Source organism: Micropterus salmoides, unplaced genomic scaffold (genome assembly GCF_014851395.1).
Source record: "Micropterus salmoides isolate LMB-PRFRI ecotype aquatic unplaced genomic scaffold, ASM1485139v1 Ms_hic_scaffold_16, whole genome shotgun sequence".
NCBI lineage: Eukaryota > Metazoa > Chordata > Actinopteri > Centrarchiformes > Centrarchidae > Micropterus > Micropterus salmoides.
The window spans coordinates 8,154,841-8,175,852 of record NW_024040707.1 but is presented as its reverse complement, the minus strand read 5'-3'; the positions used below and the strand labels follow the sequence as shown (position 1 = coordinate 8,175,852).

Here is a 21,012-nt window from a genome sequence, read left to right as displayed (position 1 = left end):
ATGAAAGGCTTTGGGGGTCAGCTGTCCATGAGGCGGGTCTAAACCAGCCAAGGTACCAGCACAAAAACAAACTCCGATTCAAACACAGCTACAATGATGATGACAGACTCAAAGCCATTACGACAACAGCTGTGACAGAAATCATGGCTATGGGGATATGATGAAATGGATTACTCATGCACGGGTGATTTCAGTATTTTTATACAGTTTTTCCTTGAATGCTTCAGTTTTAAGTAAATAAATAAGACCTGTTTCCATTAATGGCATTATAAAGCAACAATTAACATCCTATTAACGAGAGCGAGCTAGTACAATATTAGACTTTTACAAACATTTTTGAAGGATGCCAAATATCTGGGTGGTAAGGTTGCAGTGGATAAGACACATATGCCTCTGGTGTGAGAGACCCGGGTTCGATTCCCACTGCAACATTCATCAATGTGTCCCTGAGCAAGACACTTAACCTGAAGATGCTCCAGAGGCGTGCAACATATTTATCAATTGTAAGTAAGCTCAATGACTAATTACTTATTGCCGAATAATCGTTATCCCAGAAAATATATCATTTTTTGTCAATTTTGAACACTGCTAGACGTCCCTCAACTGTTACCTGAATTAAGCCCACTAAGAAATTTCCTTCACAACTAAGTCGTAGCAGAGATGGAGTGAGAAGGTACTGCGAGTTACAATGATTAGTTGATTAATAGATTAGTCAAATGACAATGACAATAGGCAAATTGTTGGATAATGATTAATCGTTACTTGTGGCCCTAAAACACAAGACATTTTTGGTTTAAGTACAGGGTGTGACTCCCTTTCCCCAACTGCCCAGTCCAGCTAAACGAGTAAACCACAACTGAGCACAACAAGTTCCGGCACAATCTCAGGTGGTGGTCAAAAGTGCTTTATGGCATATTGTAATGTAATGTAAATTACCAAACAACGCAGAAACAGACAAAGCTGGTTGGAGGAAAAGCAGGTACATCAAGAAGGTAAATTAAAACACTACATCACAAAGTAAATCCTGGGACACATTAAACATCACAGGTTGGTGATATATAACAGTGTAAGAGGATCCAAGGAGAGGAAGAGGGTCCTTTGAGTTTGTCTTTTTTGAAGAAAGCCTAGCAGGTGGTTTAAAAAAAACCCACTGCAATTATCTCTCACTCAATTATTCATGCGTATTGTTACCTGAATTCCTTATGGCATCAATCGTCTTCAGGATCCTTTTTCTGATCTCTTTAGTAAAAAAGGGGCTGCATGCTTGAAAAGAGTCTATTAGATCCAGACCAACAACTTAGAACTGCCTCTTCATAATTTAGTGTGCATATCAGAATAAAACTCCCAAGTGAGATACCTCAAGTACTTTTGGTTATCTATAGCAACCTTTCCTAAATTAAAATGGTGAATAAAAAACAGAAGGCAGCTCATTTTTATCACCTCTCCTTGGGCATTAAGTGGATTGTATGAAATGATACATTTTTGCAGTTCTCCCCAGATACTGTAGGTATAGCTACTAACTGCTGTGTTCCTAATGTCCACTCGAAATAAAAATGCTCCTCTGTAGCTAGAAGGTTCCTGGGGATTTTCAAGACTCTTAACTGAACCTCCCTGATCTTTTGAATACAAAATTAATATTACTGAAAATAAAAATATCCATAAAAACTTTACTTCTTTTTCCTTTAGTAGACATCCACTGCACCTTCATTTACACAGCTTCACAAGACGATCACTGCCCTACTTTAATGTACGCTGGCGTCATTAAGCGTGTGTATAAATTAAATGAATGGGACCTTTACATTAAAGCAGTGAGGTACGCTCATAAAGCCACTATAGCTTATACTGTTGAGCATTAGAGTGCATTTATCCCCACAGTTGACATTTTTTCTAAATATTTTTTCAGTCTATAACTCCACAGGGAGTAGCACTGTAAAATGTAAACCATAGTCATCTCAGTATATCATTAGTTATGTTTGAGAAGAAAAAGGGTTTGATAACCCTTTTCCTTTCCCAGATTCCATTATGTGAATAAGGGTGCTCAGGGACCTGAAAGCTTAACTGTCCATTCATTATGCTCCACGAGGTAAAAACAAGCAGATCTAAGTCTGTTTACAGCATTAATCAATGAGTTGCCCACTCGCAATTGTCTAAGCTGCAGGTATCTGTGATCACTACGCCTCTACTCTCAGTGGCCCCCTCAAGGTTACTGCCTATTGTCTTGCTCCTCTCTCAGGATGGGTACTGCATACTGAGTGCATCGGCTGATCTGGAGCCAGAGAACCAATCCAGACAAACTTCCTGTTTTCTGTCTTAACTGTGCAGTGTCGAGACGTTTCAGCAACTATGAAGAAGCAAAATCGTGTTTGATTTAGACTCGGCGGGTGTAAACGTCATGGCAGGTAAGTGAAATGACTCCCTTCAGTGGAATTTACTAAAAGTGGGCTAGATTCTGAAGAAAGGTTGTGCAATTTTATAAAGATTTGCTAGATTTACTTAGATGATAAAGTAGCTAGTGAAAAAAATAGTATACTGGTGATGGCATAGGATTGGGAGGAAGGGTACGAAGGCAAAGGCAAGAGAATCGGAGTGAAACAGAATAATGTAGCAAAGGAAAGAAAATATCAGCGGTGAGGGAGAACAGCAAAATGTGATGATAAGGCATTATCGGCTGAGGGGAGAAAATAAAGTAAAGACAGCAGGGAGGGAGGGAACAATCCAACAGGGAGACATGAAATTATGTAAATGCATCCCTTTTAGGTTGATGTAACTTTTTTGCTGTGTTGTGCAAATACAAGGAACACACACACCACTGTGCCGTGACAAGTCTACAAAAGGATTTAACTCCACTACTCTTAGCATCAAACCCGTTCTCACTACCGACTTTGCAATCTCATGAGAGTTCAAGTTTACATCCACACGAGTCGGCTAACATCTGATCCGCCCACCAGCCACCTCATCATGGCACAGAGCAGCCATCAATAATGGATGATGCATGAATTAAAAATGAGAAAGGGGAGAGAGAGATAAACACACAGCGAGGCCCACTGGGGAACAGAGGAGCCTATGGTAACCAACCTGCAGATGTCAAAGTGTAACTCGAGCATCACTCAACATACAGCTAACATTACATAACACAAGGTCAAGAGAAAACATTAGAAAGTGTGTGACAGAGTGAGTATTATGGAACTGAGAAAATGCACTTTTGAACTTGATTCTAATGTCCAAACACAAGGAAAACAAACAAGAGTAAAACAATATAACTGATATAACATTATCAAATTCAAATCACCTGCAATATATGTTTGAAGTGCTACAATTAGTGAAAAATCTGGTGTCATCTTATGTTAAAAAGTGAAACCAATTAATTAGTATTGTGATATTGATTTCAACACCCGTACACCCCTTAACCCTAATCAACAGGTAAACTGCACTGCAGAAGCACCAATCCGCTTCACAGAAAACACTATCAAACAAAAATCCCTGACAGTCATGGTGTCAGACTGTGTCACTAGGCTAGCTCAGCATCCTGGGGGATTTAAGGATATAAACCTAATTGATTCAATTAGACTTGGACTCACCTCAACACTGCAAGCAGAGCGACACTGTCTAAGCTGGCAAGGCAACCATTAACAAATCCCTGCAAAGTGTTTACCAAGTGCCACCCTCAACAGTGCCTCTATCCACACAAACATACACACTGGCAGAGTTTCAATGTCAGTATGTTTTGGCACATTTATTAAATTCATTAGGCATGTCAGTGTGCCTTAAAAAAGTACAAACTAATTGCTTGTATTAATAACAATCACATAAATCCAATCAATAAGCTTTCAGCTGAGCTTACAGACAGAATTACATTACTTATTAATTACATTAAAGTAGTGTGTGTGTGTGGTGTGTGTGTCTTCATGCCTGTGTGTGTGATGACTATGTGAGCATGTTGCCCTACTACCTACATGGTCAGAGGAGGACAGGCAACATTTGTGCACGGATGCAATGAAGATTACAGACTCAGTTCAGAGAAAGTGCTGCAAGCTTAATAACATGTGCATGGCTTATGTTGTAGTGCATGCAGGTCTGGGCACTAAACAAGCATGGTTAAAGCAGCATGTCCCTCACTTATGCTGCTGGGCAGGATTGTACTACTGCAGCAAAAGTGGCTTCACATTAATGAATAGAAGGAATGCACATAGACAATTTAAATAGGCTTAGGGCAGCTGAAAACACAAAATGACCTGTACATTAGCTTCAAAATAACAAGACTGCTAACACACCTGGACCTTCAACCCATTGCCCTACAGGCAAACGTGGGCTCAGCTGAGTGCCTCTATATTTGGTCACACCTGTCCTAAGATTCTCAATCTTCACGTTACCGTGCTTAAACAAACCATTTTAAAGCACTTCACACACATGGCAGGTTAGGTTGTGTATGTGGGGTAGGGAGCTGGAGGGGTGTAGGGGGTCTAGGTGATCCATAATTAGAATAGACACACACCTGGTTTCACAATCTTCATGCGGATGGGCTCCCGAAAGTGGCGGATGACCGCCAATGTGTCTCGGTTGGTGAGTCCGCTCACAGGAGTGCCGTTCACCTCCAGCAGAACGTCCCCGCTGCTGGGAAACCTCCCAGCGTGACAAACCATCGCCTCCGAAACTATGTTTCCGAGGTGTGGGAACTCTCCCAGCTCAGCGCCGCCTCGCACCTCAACTACCGTGACCAACTCCCCGGAACCCACCCACGACACGGTGCACTCCTGTACTTTAGTGGACCAGTGCTTCTTCTTTTTCAGTGTCTTGGACATTGTTGATAGGCTCGCTCCTGTATACCTGGAGGGAAGTCCAAGAACGATTGTCCTTCAACGCAAGAACCGCTTCTGATCCTAGGACACAATGACGCACGGGAAAATCATTGCAGATTAGAGAAGTTGAGGCTGCTTTCTTGTGTTGTATTCCATTCCAGAGAAAATATGTATTTTTTTTAGATCAAACTCGCTCTGTTGATGATCGATCATTCCATTGAACCTACTCGAGCATCACCTGTCGACTGCGGACCGGGATGCGAGACCAGCTGCGTCAGTGTCGCATTGAAGCGGAAAGTGCTGGTTCTGATGCTGGAGCGTCTCGGTCCCACACACCCAGTTCACAGCAATGTGCACTTAAAAAACAATAGCAGCTTCCTTTACGCCGTTAAACCCTATATTATAGAGCAGAACGGATCCTGTGAGTCTCGCAGTCTGTGCGCACCAGAGAGCGTCTCAATTCCAAAAGCGTGGAGAACTATAGCATATATTCCACTTAACTTCAGAACAGACCAAATTGATACAAATGAACCAGAATAGAGTTTTACAAATACAGAAAAACTTAAAAACTGACTAGACTAAAATATTTATCAGCTGTTGGGTATTAATTCTCTGCTCTGTGACAGCTCCTCATCCAAGCGTACAGGAGACACAACTTTACTCTGCGCACCTGTCCTCCTCTCCGGCCCTCCTTCGCTGTGACATCAGCAAGGCAGTCCATGGAAACGGAAAAACATACCTGGCCCTGCTCTGAACCCGGCGGTTATCTGATCCTTTCAAAACTGAAACCCTGCCTCTTTTTCTCCGTTACGCGCTCGGCGCTCTTCACTGCTACTCCAGAGGCACTGCGGGGATTTGTTGCTACTAAAAACTACGCAGCATCATGGAACAGACGTGATCCGATTAGGTTTCACTCCATAACTTTTTTGATCTTTTCCGTGTTTCTTTCCTCGCTGCAGGGGCTTCTGTCCAATCAGAGATTTGGGGCCGGTCCTAAAGCCTCTCCATTGCGCCAATAGTGTATGGCAAGAGGCGGATCTTTGTGGTTGAGAAGCACTGGGCACTGGGACGCATATTTTCACGTGGAGAGTATTGTAAGTTCGGCATATTCTCTACAGTTTGTGCCGATTTCTATGTGTTCTTTATACAGCTGGCAGAACATTATACGTAGTTCTTGGGCTTTATTGTGTGGTTTTGGGTCCGTGGGATGCGTTTGGACACTGGCAACCTCCTTGTGTTCTCAGAACTGAGGAGGTTACTCGTTGGAGGCGATTTCTTGCGCAATCCTGCCCTCTGGTGGTTGTAATAGTTCAAGCACCTATCATCAACACGTGCCACTGTACTACTATAAAATTAAATTTCCTCAGATACACTTACAGTACAAGGAAACTTTCACTTGTCCACAAAAATTTCAAATATTTTACACTTTCTGTTTGTTTGTTTTGTACCTGTAAAGCACATTGAACTGCCCTGGTGTACAAAATGTACAAATAAAGTTGCCATATTTTGCCTTCATTGTACCTGTTTTGATGATGCTTAGCTATTCTGTTCATTGCCTTGTGAGCCAGAGCCAAATTTTTTATATGGGTCCTAAAAACAAACTAAACTTAACACTATAGTATGCATATTACAGTTTCACAGTTTAATCAGTTACCCTTTAAGGCAGCAGTAAGTGTGAGAACGACACCTGTTAATGTTATCATTTTGGTAAACTGTTAATGATTAACATTCAGTCAACTTTCTAGCTCAGCTCTACGGTCAGCGCCCTTGCAGGCTGACAGACAAAGCTAAGCCCAAATTAAAGTACCTGATAGAAGCCCTGTTAGTGTGATTTTTCAACCATTATTCTCAACACAGGGATAAGCTTGTCTGGTGGTGACTTTTGAATTTCTGTTGATTTTTCTGTTCATATCTCATATGTGAGAAATGTCGGTTACTCCTCATGGATGTAGTAACGATACCTCGCTCCCTATGTGCTGTAAGTTGTACACATGGCACTTAATGCATTGCAAACTTGTGTTATTGCCTGCTCCTCTTCGGTTTTTCTCATTCTGAACCTGATTCTTCTTTCATGTCTTATTTAGATGAGGGGTCATCAGGTCCACTTGCTATAATTATCATCCCATGTCTGTTGGCTCTGAGCACAGTTTTAGTGGTGGCTCTGATTTTCTACAGTCTCCACAAGAACAAACAAAGAGGACAAAGCACTTCAGCCCAGTTTACAAATGGTATGAATTGCAATTAATGTGTATTCTCTATATAACAAAAATGCATTAGTGCCTGAGAGGAATGCCAGGTGTTATTTATCTCTGGTTGGGTTTTTCAACAGGCCAGCAGATTGTGTCCCTAACGGCTGCTTCTGTAAGCACTCCAAAGGTCCAGGCTGCTTTGTATCCCTGGGAAATCCCTGAGGAGTGTGTTGTTGAGGGACTAGAGTTTGGCAGACAGGTCGCCATGGCCCTGTTTGTAAAGGTCTGCTGAAAAGAGAGATGGATCCTTTTTCTGCTGTAGTGGTTAAGACCCTCCGAGGTACAGTATTAATCTGTCTTATTTCGCTTGGAATAAGAGTGAAAGTATGCAAATAATCATTGGTGTTTCAGATGGAGTGGGGCTAGATGAGCCAGATGATATAGATAGAGTAAATTGTTATTATTTGACTCCTCTGTACCTCTGTTACTAATATAACACCATATAGAAGGCCCCAACCAACCTGAAGCTAAGGAGTTTGTGGAGTGGGTCCTCTTCCATGCCACAGTGTGTAAACATGAGAATGTGGTGCGGATGTTGTACTGTCAAACCAAGCGTGTGCCCATGTATCTGGTCTTAGATGCGTACAGCCCAGGGAACCTCCTTTACTTCCTCTGGACACTCAGAAATGTAAGACAGCTTTTGTTTGAACATGAACTTGTATTTGATGATACATGCAATCTCCAATTCCTAAATGTCATGACAGCAATTTTTTTTTCCTGTAGAACACAGCGGATTTTCGCTGAACTTCTCTGAGAGGTCAGTTTTTCTGGTAGCAAAGCAGGTTGCAGCTGGGCTGGTGAGTCACTTTTTTAAAACAATTATTCCAAACAAACAACTAGACTAAGATGAGCTCAATATAAATATCTTGCTCTATTGCAGATGTACTTCTGTACCACAGCAGGTCATGAACTCATGTACTAGGGGAAAAGTGTAGTTTCTCTAGAATTTTAAATGAATATTTCAACCAAAGACTGATGTGTTTAGCTGTAATTGTCTCCTCCCTCAGGATTACCTGATGTCAGAGCACAGGCTGGTGCATGGTGATGTTGCTGCCAGGAACATCTTAATTGGCCCCGGCCTCTCAGCCCGGGTGTCTGGGCTGGGTGTGGCATTTCGAGGACGCAGAATGGATTCAGCAATTAGGCAGAGAGCAGCGAGGTGCCTCTCAAATGGCAGGCTCCGGAGAGGATTATGATGCAGCTCAGTATCGACAGGAGCGACGTGTAAGGGCAGAGTTATGGCTAAGAAAACGAAACACACACACCTAGAATGTGTTGTTTTGCCAGCAATGTAATCTCTTTTTGCTATTGCTTGACTATTACAGAGCATTTGTTAACATTTTATTTTCCCTAGGTGGTCATTTGGAATCTTACTGTATGAACTGATTACCTTAGGTAAAGCTGCATGTTCTGTTATCTATCAGCAACTTCTTTAAACTGTCAGTATTTCTGCCATTTCAGATTAGCTTATTTAAAATACGGATTTCTACAATTTGTAGTATTGGATAGACACTATCATCAGTGTCACCCATTGCCATTAAAGTCACATTTATTTATTCAACAATTGCTTGTTTGTTTTTGTTTCAGGCTCTCCTCCATACCCTGACATGGAGACCCCTTCTGTGCTTCCAAAGCTACAGGGGTCTTATCGGATGAAGAGACCAGACAATTGTGGAGGACCTTTGTAAGTAAACTTGTGTAGGAAATAGGCCCACTTGACATGGTGTAATATACTGTCTCTTGGTGTAGTATTAGAAATTGAGTCAACTTATACTCGTGAAAGTTTCATTTTCATTCAAATACTCTTTTTGAATGATGAAGAAAGACATTTTGGGAATCAAGCCCTTTTCACTTTCTTGCAAAGGTTTAGATGAGAAGATCGATATCACTCTTTTGTCTGCCTGTAGATGAGGCTACAGCCAGCAGCCGGTTAGCTTAGGTAATTAGAGGTGCTATTAGGCAGATTGATTTTATCTTGGACTAAGCTAAGCTTACAAAATGCAGAACTGTTCTTTTAACAAATGTCTTAGTTTTACATTACTTTTGTATGCTTTTAGGTATGATCTGATGAAGTACTGTTGGATGTGGAGTTTCAAAGATCGACCTGCATTCTCGGCCATCATAAAGCTGTTGGAGTCCTCACTGCATCTAGCGTCTACAGAAGCCATATGTGTTCCTGAGAACATAGACATACTTGAGTATAACAGAAAGGCAGGACTGCTGTCATAGGCTCACATGCTACCAAATAATGGCAACACTATGGCTAACAGGAAATGACCAACATATCACGTGTGATTATCTCTCAGAATCATAGACTGTATATAAAACTCAGAATGCAATGTCACATCCATTACTGGTAAATGTCTACCACTGAATTGGTTTATTGGTAACCCTCCAACAAGTTAAAAATAACTATGTAACTTCACAGTATTACAGTCAAACACTGATGGTGATGTATTAAGGACACTGAAATCAAGTCATTTTATAATTACCTCTTTATGCAATAAATGTAGACTCAGAAGCACAGATCTTATTCATTAAGATCTTTTTTTCATTGGGCAAAGTACACTTGTTGTATCTATAATGCTCTTGGCATGCATTACTGGGACTTTACAATTTGAAAACCAAAACACCCACACAGAAAAGCTGAATGTGCAAGATTTGTGTTCAGTCTGTGCATGCACTTTACACAGTAGATTTTTTCACAACATTGGTTGTCATTAGTGGTTTAAAATCATTATCAAACCAGAACATGACCATTGTATTCATTTACTTGATTTATGAAATTCTGGTCAGTTTTCCCTCAGAAAGCTCTGGCGAGGAGACTCATTTAGATAACTCATTAACAGCTCTGACACCTCTGGTTACAAGTTTAAAAGATTTCAGAAGGTGTGGAGTGAGTCAAAATTTAAATATGGGGCATCAGTAGCTTTTAGTGTTGAGAACAGATAAAGCCCGTTACTCTGTGCTATTTGCTTCATCATATTCTACACAAAGTCTTATAAAACTATATTCTCCCCAGTTGTCACTTCCTATGCAGAGAGACAATCCACATTGTGAAACATGATGAGTAATGCCAGAAAGGTTTCCTTAAAAAATGACTAATCTACAAAATGGACTGAATGCTGGCCAAGTTAAAGAGTAACACACACGTATCCTCTCCTTTTTGATGTCTGAGGGTTTAAAGTTTCGGTTGTCTGGTGCATTTGTTAGCAAAACCAACATTGACTGTGGTGCAGTGTGATTCAAAACATTTAAAAGGTGCAAGCAGACCTTGCAGCGTGGTGAACTTTCCCCCACTAGATGGCAGCAAAAGCAGGATTTGCAGCCAGTGTGTTGTTGTTCTTCAAAGGTAAATTCACACTGAATCACATGTGGAAGAAAACTGCTGCTGCAGTCCTATTTAGTATTGCATTTCTGGTCAACATCCGTGACTGATATCACTGGTGGTTTGACAAGTGATGGAAACACCTGCAGTGACACCACTGATTCAGCTGTGGTCACAGGACTACTATGAGATGTGATCCAGTGCGGATTTAGTATTTAAACTGCAATTCCTCTTAAAACAGAGGGAACACATACAATGACCAATAAAATCACACATAAAGAAATATGTAAATCAAAATTGTTTCTTGGACAGAGTACAACTTGGTAAAAAGCTAAAAGTCTAAAAAACTAAAAATCAGTCCAGAATGCACCAAAACCGGGGGATCAGTTGCCTTTCAATTCAACTTACTTCAAACATATATTCAAACAGCAAATCAAATAACAGGAATGACTGTATCATCATGTTGGAAAGTTTCTTACTGTAAATGACTGGATTTGATACAAATTGGACAAAAGGAAAAGTGGATTTTGGGAAATGCCCATCCTCACCTGAATGCTTTGATAATGAAGTGACCCCAAAACCGATACAACCATTAACTGACAGTCAGCTAACACAAGACTGGTCATTAGTGCTGTATGAATTACTGTGTTATTGATAATCATCTTAGAAATAATGTATATTCATAGATTAAATGCCTTACCTACATACTGTAGTTACACATTGAGCTAAGCTCAATACTGAGGACATATTAAGAGTTGTGATGTCCTGTGTGATTACAAAACATTTAAAAACCAAATTAGAGACAATATATATGAATTTCAGGTAATTATTTCATTTGAAATCCTTTCTGTTTATTTATTCCTGGAGAAAATTATGAGCCCTGCTTCCATGTGGTGACTGAACAATGATGAAAGTATGAAGATTATACAGATAATCCTTATGAAAATTCAGTTTTAGAACAAGCCACCCAACCACTGGCTTCAGTGAAAATGCAATGAAACATAAGACAGAATGAAGGTTCATCCTTACCAGTAACACTAAAATGCCCTTCTCATACCTCACTCTAACTCTCTTGAATCTGAGTTCTGTTTTAGAGATGTCACATTAAAAAAAGGTTAAATAGAGCGAGTGTTTGCCTGTGGCGCATGAGCATGTTCAGCTTGGATCCTCCATGGCAGGAAGCCTCAGTCCACCCAGATGTGCCAGAGGTTAACCTATTTGGAGTTTTGGAAAAAGCCAGAACCCCTTTTACACTTTACTGCTCCAAAGGGATGTTGGAACAATATGTAGGAGACAGACCACAGCAGTAGTAGACACATGCAGGGGGGAATGAAGAGCAGAACACCATGATGACTCCTGGAAATAAAAACGTTGAGTAAAAAAATAATTTAAATAATTACATTTGAAAACTCAACAGCAGCATGTATTGCAGATTACTTATGATAATCCAAAAACCAAAAATCCAAAAACTATGTACAGTTTTCCTTAAAACTACATACAAAACGGCTAGTCACACTACCGGCTATAAGGCAGTACATACATACAACAGTCCTTTGCACTAAATGTTATGTCAGCATGCTAACATGTTGACAATGATAATGCTAACATTTGTGGATTAGCACTAAACCAAGTACAGCTGAGGTTGATGGAATGTGATTAGTTTTGCATAAAAAGTAATCTGATGTAACTCTAGATTAAAGGTTATCAGGGAACCTCAGGGAACATTTTCCCCAAAGCATCAAGTACTATAGGTGTTAAATGAAAACATCCTGGGGTCACCAGATTCATGAGGATTCATCCTCTGGGCACCATGATTATATGTTGGTCCAGTCTGGATCAAAGTGGTAGACCAACCGCCCGACCACCTAGAGATTGATAACGTTGCTTTCCCTAGATCAATGACACTAGCATAGCTACAAATAATCCACTTGAACACAGCTTGCATTGACTTCTTATTATGCTGAGTTAAGAAAGAAACATTGTTGCAAGAAAAATGCATTGCTGTTGAGTGGGTCAAATTTAATTTCATGCTTGTTTGAGCAGCACAATTTATATTCTACTCACTTTGATTGTACTGTGGTGGTGGTAGGTCGGACCTCTACAAATAAAACCAAAACTATCTACATGGGTAGATACTGCTACCACATGCTAGATGTTGTACCTGAAATCTAATTTGAAATTGCTTTCTATAATGAATCAACTCTGGCAGTGATTAACCTCAGCAGACATGTTCTTGTTCAAAAAAGATGAATCATAGTGACTTTACCTCCAGCATAGACTGCTTTCTTCCAGGCCTGGGACTCCAGCACTCTGTCATGGGGGTGAAGTTCTGACTGATCATAAAGAGGATCATGGCCATTGCAATGACCCGCAGCAAGGCCATGTTTCCCCCTGACAGCAGAGAGGCACTGGCCAGGATGGCTGAGGAGTAGATGCAGGCAGGCCGCGATACATGAATGGGATCCCTGAGGACCAAACAAGAAAATCTCTGGTTAGTCATTTAAATAATAAAGTGGAATTTAAATGACAGACTCAATGTGCAGCTTAAAATAAGTACATTTTGGAACTTACCGCTAGAAGAAACAGAGGCGAACAAAAACAGACAGGACATAACACATGCAGAGGATGTTGTCCCAGGTCAGGTGTCCTTAGGAGCAACGACGTGGCAATCCCGAAGGTCGTGAAGTCAGCAAAATCATCTAGCTTGGCACCTGAACATGAAAATAAAAATATGAATACTAAATGTGGCTCTGTGAAGTTCACAAAGAGATATGAATTGTATTGGTATTGTTGACAGACACTACCCGTACTAAAAATATTCTGAATATCTACTTTAGAAAGGCTACAAGTGAGCACCAGCTGCCTTTCAACAGTGCCTTAGTCATGAGTTTATATTTTATCAAAGCCAGTGAAGGTATGTTACCATCTCTCCAGAATGGTCACTGCCAATATTACTGACAGGTGACAGTGGGATTGTATGTGTAAAATTCTCCAAGTGGAAATTTCAGTGTCAGCCCAACGGCAGGCTTTCTGTAAACAACATTCTCCACTGCCTTGTCTCTTTATCCCCTCAGGAGCACGGAGCATGTTTTTAGCACATGAGGATGAGGTGATTCAGGCCATGAACGAGGTGGAATTCCACAGCTCAGGGTCAACAATTTTAGCAATTTCAGATATGCAGAGAACCCAAAGCAACGGGATAAAATAGACAATTGGAGCGTGAGCCCGTGGAATTAGGCTGCTTAATCAGAAAGTGATTGTTCATTTCACAAAATACGTGGGGGCACAACAACATCCACCTGCAAAGTCATGCAGAAAAACCCTGTCGGGACACAAAGCCCAGCGAAAAGTGCAGCCAATGATATATTGTGATGCACCTGGGAGCTATTTTGGGCTTCGGAGAAAATGTGAACTTTCGCAATGGAAGCAATGTTAAACCAGCTATTTGTGCCTCTTGATTTACTACATAAGTGCTGAGATCTTTTGAAAACAAGCCACAGTGTACAATTTATATGCTGTGTATTTGCATTGGGTGATGAAAGGGGATGTTATGCTATTCACACTCAACCCTTAAGTGTATAACCTCCAGAGACCATTGAAATATACAGCTAGAAGACTAATTTGATAAAGCTCAAATTACATTACATAAAATATGTATGATTCTTCTCTTGCAGACTTTGTAAGACTAGCCAGAGTATTTCAGTAGCAGTGTTTCCTTTCACTGGTTGCCTTTGTTTATGACTTTGTGCAGCCAAATTACAAAGTCCAGATAAAGGACTGTGCAGCAAGCCCTGCCAAGATCCCAGTTGAAGTTTATCTTTGGTAAGAGCTTTTGACCGAAACACTCCCTCACTCACTTACCCAGTGCAGAGCAGGCATCGAGTCGCCTGGCAACTGCTCCATCTGCCAAATCCAGCAGGTAGCCAATCAGAACCAGCCAACATGCAGCATGGTGTGCCTGAACAAAACAAGTTTGTTAGCTGTAGCTATTTGATACAGCAACCCGTTTCAAAAGGGTAAAATATTTACAGGTTCTAACAAGTGGAAAAGGGGAAACTAATGCTTGTTTAAATTCTACAATGTTACATAAAGTTAATCTCTTTCCCCTGTATTGTCATATTGTCGGGTTTTTCTTATCTGCACTGGCCCATATCTCTTTACACTGCACTTAATATAGCTCATTCGGTAAGACCAGAGATCTGAATTATAAATGCACGCAAGCATTACTTACATTATGGTGGCCTTGAGGGGCAAAATGAACACTAGTTTATAAAAAGCCAAAAATATTTCATAAAATACAAAAACAAATTTGTTTATAGTGAAATACTGTGTTTTCTGTTTTGGTGATAGGTTTTCTAAAATGTTGTGTTCTCAGTTTTGCTGCTGTGTTTCTGATTTGGGCCACCATAATTACTCAAATTTGAAGAATGTAGCCAACATTTTCATTAAATTAATGTTCTGGAGCAGGATTTGTTTGTTTTTTAAAGACTTTCTCATTTATTGATTACAACTAAGCTATCGATTTTTGTCCACTCTGCAGCTAAACCTGACTCTGACTGTTCTAAATTGTAAAATCCAATGAGGATGTGTTCACTCACCCACTGAGACTGCTGAGAATGGAGGCCATGCCCATGACCATGTTGGCAACTGACAGAGCATTAGCAGCATTTTTACGTGCAAACTCCTTGATCTGGATTCCTGTAGTGTGATCACTCAGAAAGAGCTTGTTGGTACACTGGAAGAGACCTGAGACCACACAACAACAGCAGTTAGTAGTTGTCTGTGTTAGGTCAATAACCTCTGCTGGAGGTTTAAGAAGTTAAAGCTAAATCCCTACCATGATCGGGCGACCATACCAGCTGACCTTCTGATGAATATGTCTGAATGGGAATAGTTTATAATTATATCCCAGTTTGAGTCAATCCTCAGTTGGAGTGAGAGAGAAAAAAAGTGAAAAATTCTGAAAGTAATCTTAATGCTTTACCAGTTCTTAACTGAAAAATAATATTTTTATACCCTCTAGTGGGAATCCACATTGCAGGAAATTGTAGCAATGGTTTTCATATGTGTGTTTCTTTTTTCTTACTATATTTAAAGCAAAATATTATACTTAAAAACCGATTCCTGTCTTATGTAAAAGAAGCATCACTTACCAAGACGTATGTTTATTGGATGGAGGCCGACCTTACGATACATTCATCCATATTCAGATCAGTAAAATGCATTTGTTACTGTACATTCATTCAATCAGCCTGCGCAGCCTACAGCATGCAACATAGTGCCTCATTATCTACTCATTACATTATCAGTTATATCTATGCAATAAACATTATACATATTTAAACTGATACAAACATGCATAAACTTTAATATCAATAGATAATATTTGGAAAGGACAAATGTCAAAAAGGATACAATGTCTGAACAGGATGCATGTGAGGTGTTAGCACTCAATTGTGATCTCATCAGGGGGAAATACACACAAATACTGGCATGGGGAACAAGCTATGGACATTTAGGGGACTACCACATACACCATCGGAAATAGTGTGTGTGTTGGACCTACTGCATTGACACATACCAGACGTGAGATCAATTAGTCTGTTTACTCTGATCAAATGTGGTGACCTGAGACAAGGACGTGGCAGCAGCACTCACATAGCTATTGTTCAAATCTATTAATACCACTACAGACTAGGTTTTAAAGGAGATTGTGGCATTAACATGTCTTTGTCTGTTGTTGTACAGTTTATATTTAAATACTAAACCGCAAGGGGTTATATAGTTTTATTAGGGCATATGTGCAATTTGTAAAACTTGTAACATTACATGATATGTTTAGCTGTTTTGAAAACTAAATTTGCAGTATGAACAACAGTAAAAGCTACATCTTAGTCAGCAAGATGAAATGACTGCTGACAGCGCCTTGCTCCAGCCAAACACTGCCTCTGCCCCCACTAAGCTGTGATGTTTTTTAATGAAGTCAAACAAAGAAATCTTTGTTTTCTGTCGGCCTCCTCTCTTGTGAGTTTATTACTTTCTCTCAAGTCATAGTACTGTCCAAGACAGTATGCACAGATAATGACCTGCAAAATTTAAATAGTTTTAAATGTTGCAGTAGCAACCCTTTAAGTGTTTTTCACCCTGAACTTCCTGTGATTCCAAAGCCAGGCGAGTTCAAGAGACTCTTCATCTGAAAGAAAACAGCGTATGAGACACAGCAACAAGCCAACATTAACTTACACTTTTACTTGAAAACATGCTTTTTTTACTTCTTAATTTGGACTTCAACACAAGTTACAACCTGGTATCTGAATTACTGTATTATCTGAAAATGTTTCTTGAGTAAACACATCACATAAGTTAATGCCATAACATTCGGCATTTTTCTAGAAATCAAGTAACTGTCAAGCTTGCTAAATGAACAATCAGGTTCATTCACTTTTTTCACAGTAAATACCATTAGCAGAGAGCCACACGTGCATCTCCATGTGCATAACCGTCTGTGGGGGTTGCTGATCTTACGGTCATGTTTTATGTACTGTTGGTCACTGGTCACTAATAAAAAGAGGATAAAGCCAGAGCCAGACACATTGCCAAGTCTTTATTTCTGGATTGCTGCCTAATGAGTGTAAAGCATGATGGGAGGGCCCGTGTTATTTAATACTCTGCTATGTTACCTGCTAAAGAGTAAAAGAACTAAACAAAAAACAAGAAAAACAATTCTGGGATAATCTGAAGTAAACTAACTGAACGATATAAAATATTTACATTTTAAGTGAGTTGTGTGTGAGATACAGTAAAAGTAAATGGCGATAAAACTGATTAATTATATATAACACACATTTATTCCTATACATTATATTGGGTGGTTTGTGAATTTGTAATGTAATTTCACCATATATACTAACATGAGTGAATATTTTATACAACAAAAACATTAAATAATGGAACTATCCTCAAACTGTATGAACTATGCACAGTATACATTGTATACAGGGTTTTAACTATTTATCTCACATCAAGTTATGGTCTTGATGTGTACCTGCACCTAATTTCTTACAATTGCGTATTATAACTGCATTGTATGCATAAGATGCTATTCATGTAATATACATTTTGTCGTTAACAAATTGAATTATTTAGCCCATTTTATTCAGTCCAAGCATCTTTAAAACTCCCTCAGCAAAAATAGCTGAGCTGTTTTCTTGCCTAATTTGATTCATGTAGACCTAGGCTTTAATCTCTGGCACCCATGCCCATGTAGGTGTACATAAATCCAGATTATCAAATGACGCTGAGTACCTACCAGAGGAGGGAGTCAGAAGGATCATGATTGTCTCTGGCTCACAACACAACAGCTGCAAGATTAAAAGAAAATAATAATAAACTGCTTACTTACATATGCATTACATACATGATATTGAACTGTCTATACAATACATGTTTGGCATATTAGGATACATATTAAAATATATTGTGACTGCCTGAAAAAGAAAATAAAAGCTAACTACATCATCATCATCATCATCATCATCCCACAAACTATGTGATCACTGATCAGTTCTGGCAATCATATGCCTAGACATTTAACTACACCGTTACCATCTTCAATTATTAAGGAAATTCTTCACTCAATTGCATCACTTTAAAAAGTGTAGGCTACCTTTTATTTCTGTAATAGGTTTAATAGCTGGTCTTTCAAATTATGTCTGAATCAGTATTTGATGTTTTGGTGTAGGCCGCGTGTGTAACAACAAACCCTCCTGTGTGCTCAACAACAACTGCGTCTGTCTTGCTTTTCTATCTTTTGAACTGCATTAAAAATATACAGGTAAAATCTCTAGCCTTATATATAAGGCCGCATAATTCAACCATGGGTGTTCCTAAATCGTTCTCGATTCTGATTCATGATTCTGCTTCTGAAGCACCTGTAGGTTTCTACTTGAGCTGCTCAGCGGGGGCCTTAATGCGCAACGATCTACTCGCAGCACCAGTAGCCTTCTCATCCCTCATCCTACGTCCCCTTATTTAAAATCATCCCCGGAGTCACGAAAATAACAGTCAGATGAACTACATAGGTGCATATTTAGAGCTGTTAAATACATTTTTTTAAAAGTATGGAAAAATTGTAACTGCGTCATAACCGAATGATCCGGTAATTTACAAAGCATCTTATATTGTGTTGTAAAACAGACATTCACTATTGAAAGGAAGATAAATGTACCACACATAGTGCGTCTCGCCTTACCTCAAAAGGACCTCCAAAGATTACAAACTCTAGATAAATCCGTTGGTGGAGACGTCTAAACGCTAAAGGGTACACGCGGGACCTTACTGTCTCTGCCTTTGTCTTTTTCACGCAGACTGACCTGTTTTATCTGTCTGTTAACTGACTTGTGTGTTTAAAGTTGCTACAACGCAGTCAATAGCATACACATCAGGCCGTTTACCTGTCACAGTCAGTCGCTATTTCGGCGCGTCCTTTTTAAGACCAAGAATAAATCCGCTGGAATATTCCACCGGAAATGACGCTCCTATTGCTTACCAGTCTTTCGCTCTAGTGTTTTCCACAATGATGCTCTGCCCAATTCGGTTGATCTGTGATTTCTTTGTGTGTGCAATTTTGACTTCTGAGACTTATTCTGATGTCTATCAAATACATTAGACGTTTCTGAAATCCACACAATGTAGATGTCATAGCCAGATGAGACATGCACACCTATTAGTGTTCTTTGAGCCCCCCCCCAATAAATGTCCGAATTTGATCATCAAATACAGGTCACTTTGTAATCTGGGACACTTATTAGACTTCAAAAACGTTAATGTATATTGTGTTGTTTGTATAGATCACACACACAGTTTGATAACCATAAGGAAGTTGTCATATTTATGACATATTTATATCCCTAACAATAATCTAATCAGAATCCTATGTCACTTCCCAGAGGAGCTTCCTGATTGACAATATCCCTGTCCCTTTCTGTGACATTACCCTCTGAAATCAAATGAATTCTTGGAGTCATGTGATTTCAGTCACATGACATCCATGCTTAACCTGTAATACAAGTCCTGTTGACTGGAACATGAAATAAGCACACAGGGGCCTTAGGTGTGTCCCAAATTCACACTAGGTCTATCTCAAGGTTCAAGGTGAATTTAATTGTCATATTACAACAAATGAAAACGATCTGCGCAGGCACCTCACCTCACCGGTGCTTGGTAGATGGGTAGATGGCTGACTACATGATAAGCCCTTTTTTAAATTAATGGAATAATTACTGACAGGATGGTTAGAGAATGAGAATCAGGTGAGTATGTGGATTTGGGTGACTGGGACCGGTGGGAAAGTCTGAGGCATCAGGTGGAAGGAGGGAAAATGGCAGTAACTGCAAAGCGGATACTATAAGTAAAGTCAGGTGATGTTGTGCTTACTGACGTCCACATAATATAATAATAATAACAATAATAATAATAATAATAATATCTTTAATTTATACAATTCTTATTTTAAAAAAAGGTTAGAATGTGCTTTACAAAGCAACCAAAGAACACATAAAACATAACATAGAAACACATAAAATAATTATAAACAAACAATAACAATTTAATGGCAAAACCTAACCAAACAGAATGAAAACCATAATCAGATGAAATCATGGAAGGTGGTACGATAAAAGTAAATTTTCAGCTTAGATTTAGAAGAAGCTACTGACTCAGCCTGCCGTATTTCCTCAGGCAGGGTGTTCCAGAGCCTTGGGGCTCTTATTTTAAAAGCTCCGTCCCACTGAGTCTTTAGACGAGAGTCTGGAACAGATGAAAGGCTCCTGCCAGAGGATCTGAAAGTGCAAGCAGGGTCGTACAATGCTAAAAAATCTGAGATATACTGAGGGGTCAGACCATTTAGTGTCTTGTAAGTTATAAAAAGAACCTTAAAATCATGCTGGAGACAGTGTAAAGAGGCTAAAACCAGCAGCCCACTCCTGTATTGGCTGTAACTGGTCTACAGTTGCTCTATTTAGGCATGTAGGCAAATAATGAACACCTCCTTTGTCTTAGCTTGAACATAACTCTATTGGGGTTTGAAACTTGTTTGGTCACCTGTTTTTGAGACTTAATGACTTACTCAAACTATTATTTTTTTACCTCAAATTCCCCCTTCTGGGGATCAGGCATTGATTAGACAGTTTAGTTCAATAATTAACTCTTAACTGAGTAAGTAGTCAGTATATTTTATTATTAACAGAGTAACTCCGTGTGAGATTTATTCAAGGTGTATAATGTACCACCACAATTACCAAAATGGTCCTAGTATTATACCCACTGACCTATGGCAGCATATTGCACTATTATTTTGCTGAGTTAAAGAATTCCTTAATGTTGCCAGATTATTCAATTATTATTCAATACTAAATTAACAGAATAGTAGTTAACCATGTCTAGAAGAAAAACATATTTTATACTTGAACTAGTAGTAACTGTGTCAGTCTCAGGACTGTCCCTACGTAAAGTGATTCCAGTGAAATGTATTTCATGGTGGGCTAATCTAATTTCTAGCACTGTGGGCTGGCCTTCCTAGCTGTTAAAGTACAAGGTCCACCTTCAGCCCCTGTTAGCTCATTCAGTTCACAAACAGATT

At 39.6% G+C, this 21,012-nt stretch overlaps 1 protein-coding gene and 2 pseudogenes across 1 annotated transcript; 1 reads left to right on the top strand and 2 right to left on the bottom strand.

The window, feature by feature from the left end:
• Positions 1-4,853, bottom strand: part of LOC119905169 — a 118,350-nt pseudogene extending 113,497 nt beyond the window's left edge.
• Positions 4,854-6,522: 1,669 nt separating this feature from the next.
• Positions 6,523-9,511, top strand: si:ch73-206d17.1 (tyrosine-protein kinase STYK1). The gene is given in 11 exon segments (XM_038721934.1): positions 6,523-6,774; positions 6,881-7,024; positions 7,126-7,233; positions 7,236-7,325; positions 7,492-7,681; positions 7,776-7,842; positions 8,053-8,200; positions 8,203-8,269; positions 8,400-8,440; positions 8,633-8,729; positions 9,103-9,511. Coding segments are annotated over 11 exon segments (1,176 nt in total). The 5' UTR covers positions 6,523-6,722; the 3' UTR covers positions 9,275-9,511.
• Positions 9,512-11,202: 1,691 nt separating this feature from the next.
• LOC119905171 lies at positions 11,203-18,932 on the bottom strand (annotated as a pseudogene).
• Positions 18,933-21,012: the final 2,080 nt, after the last annotated feature.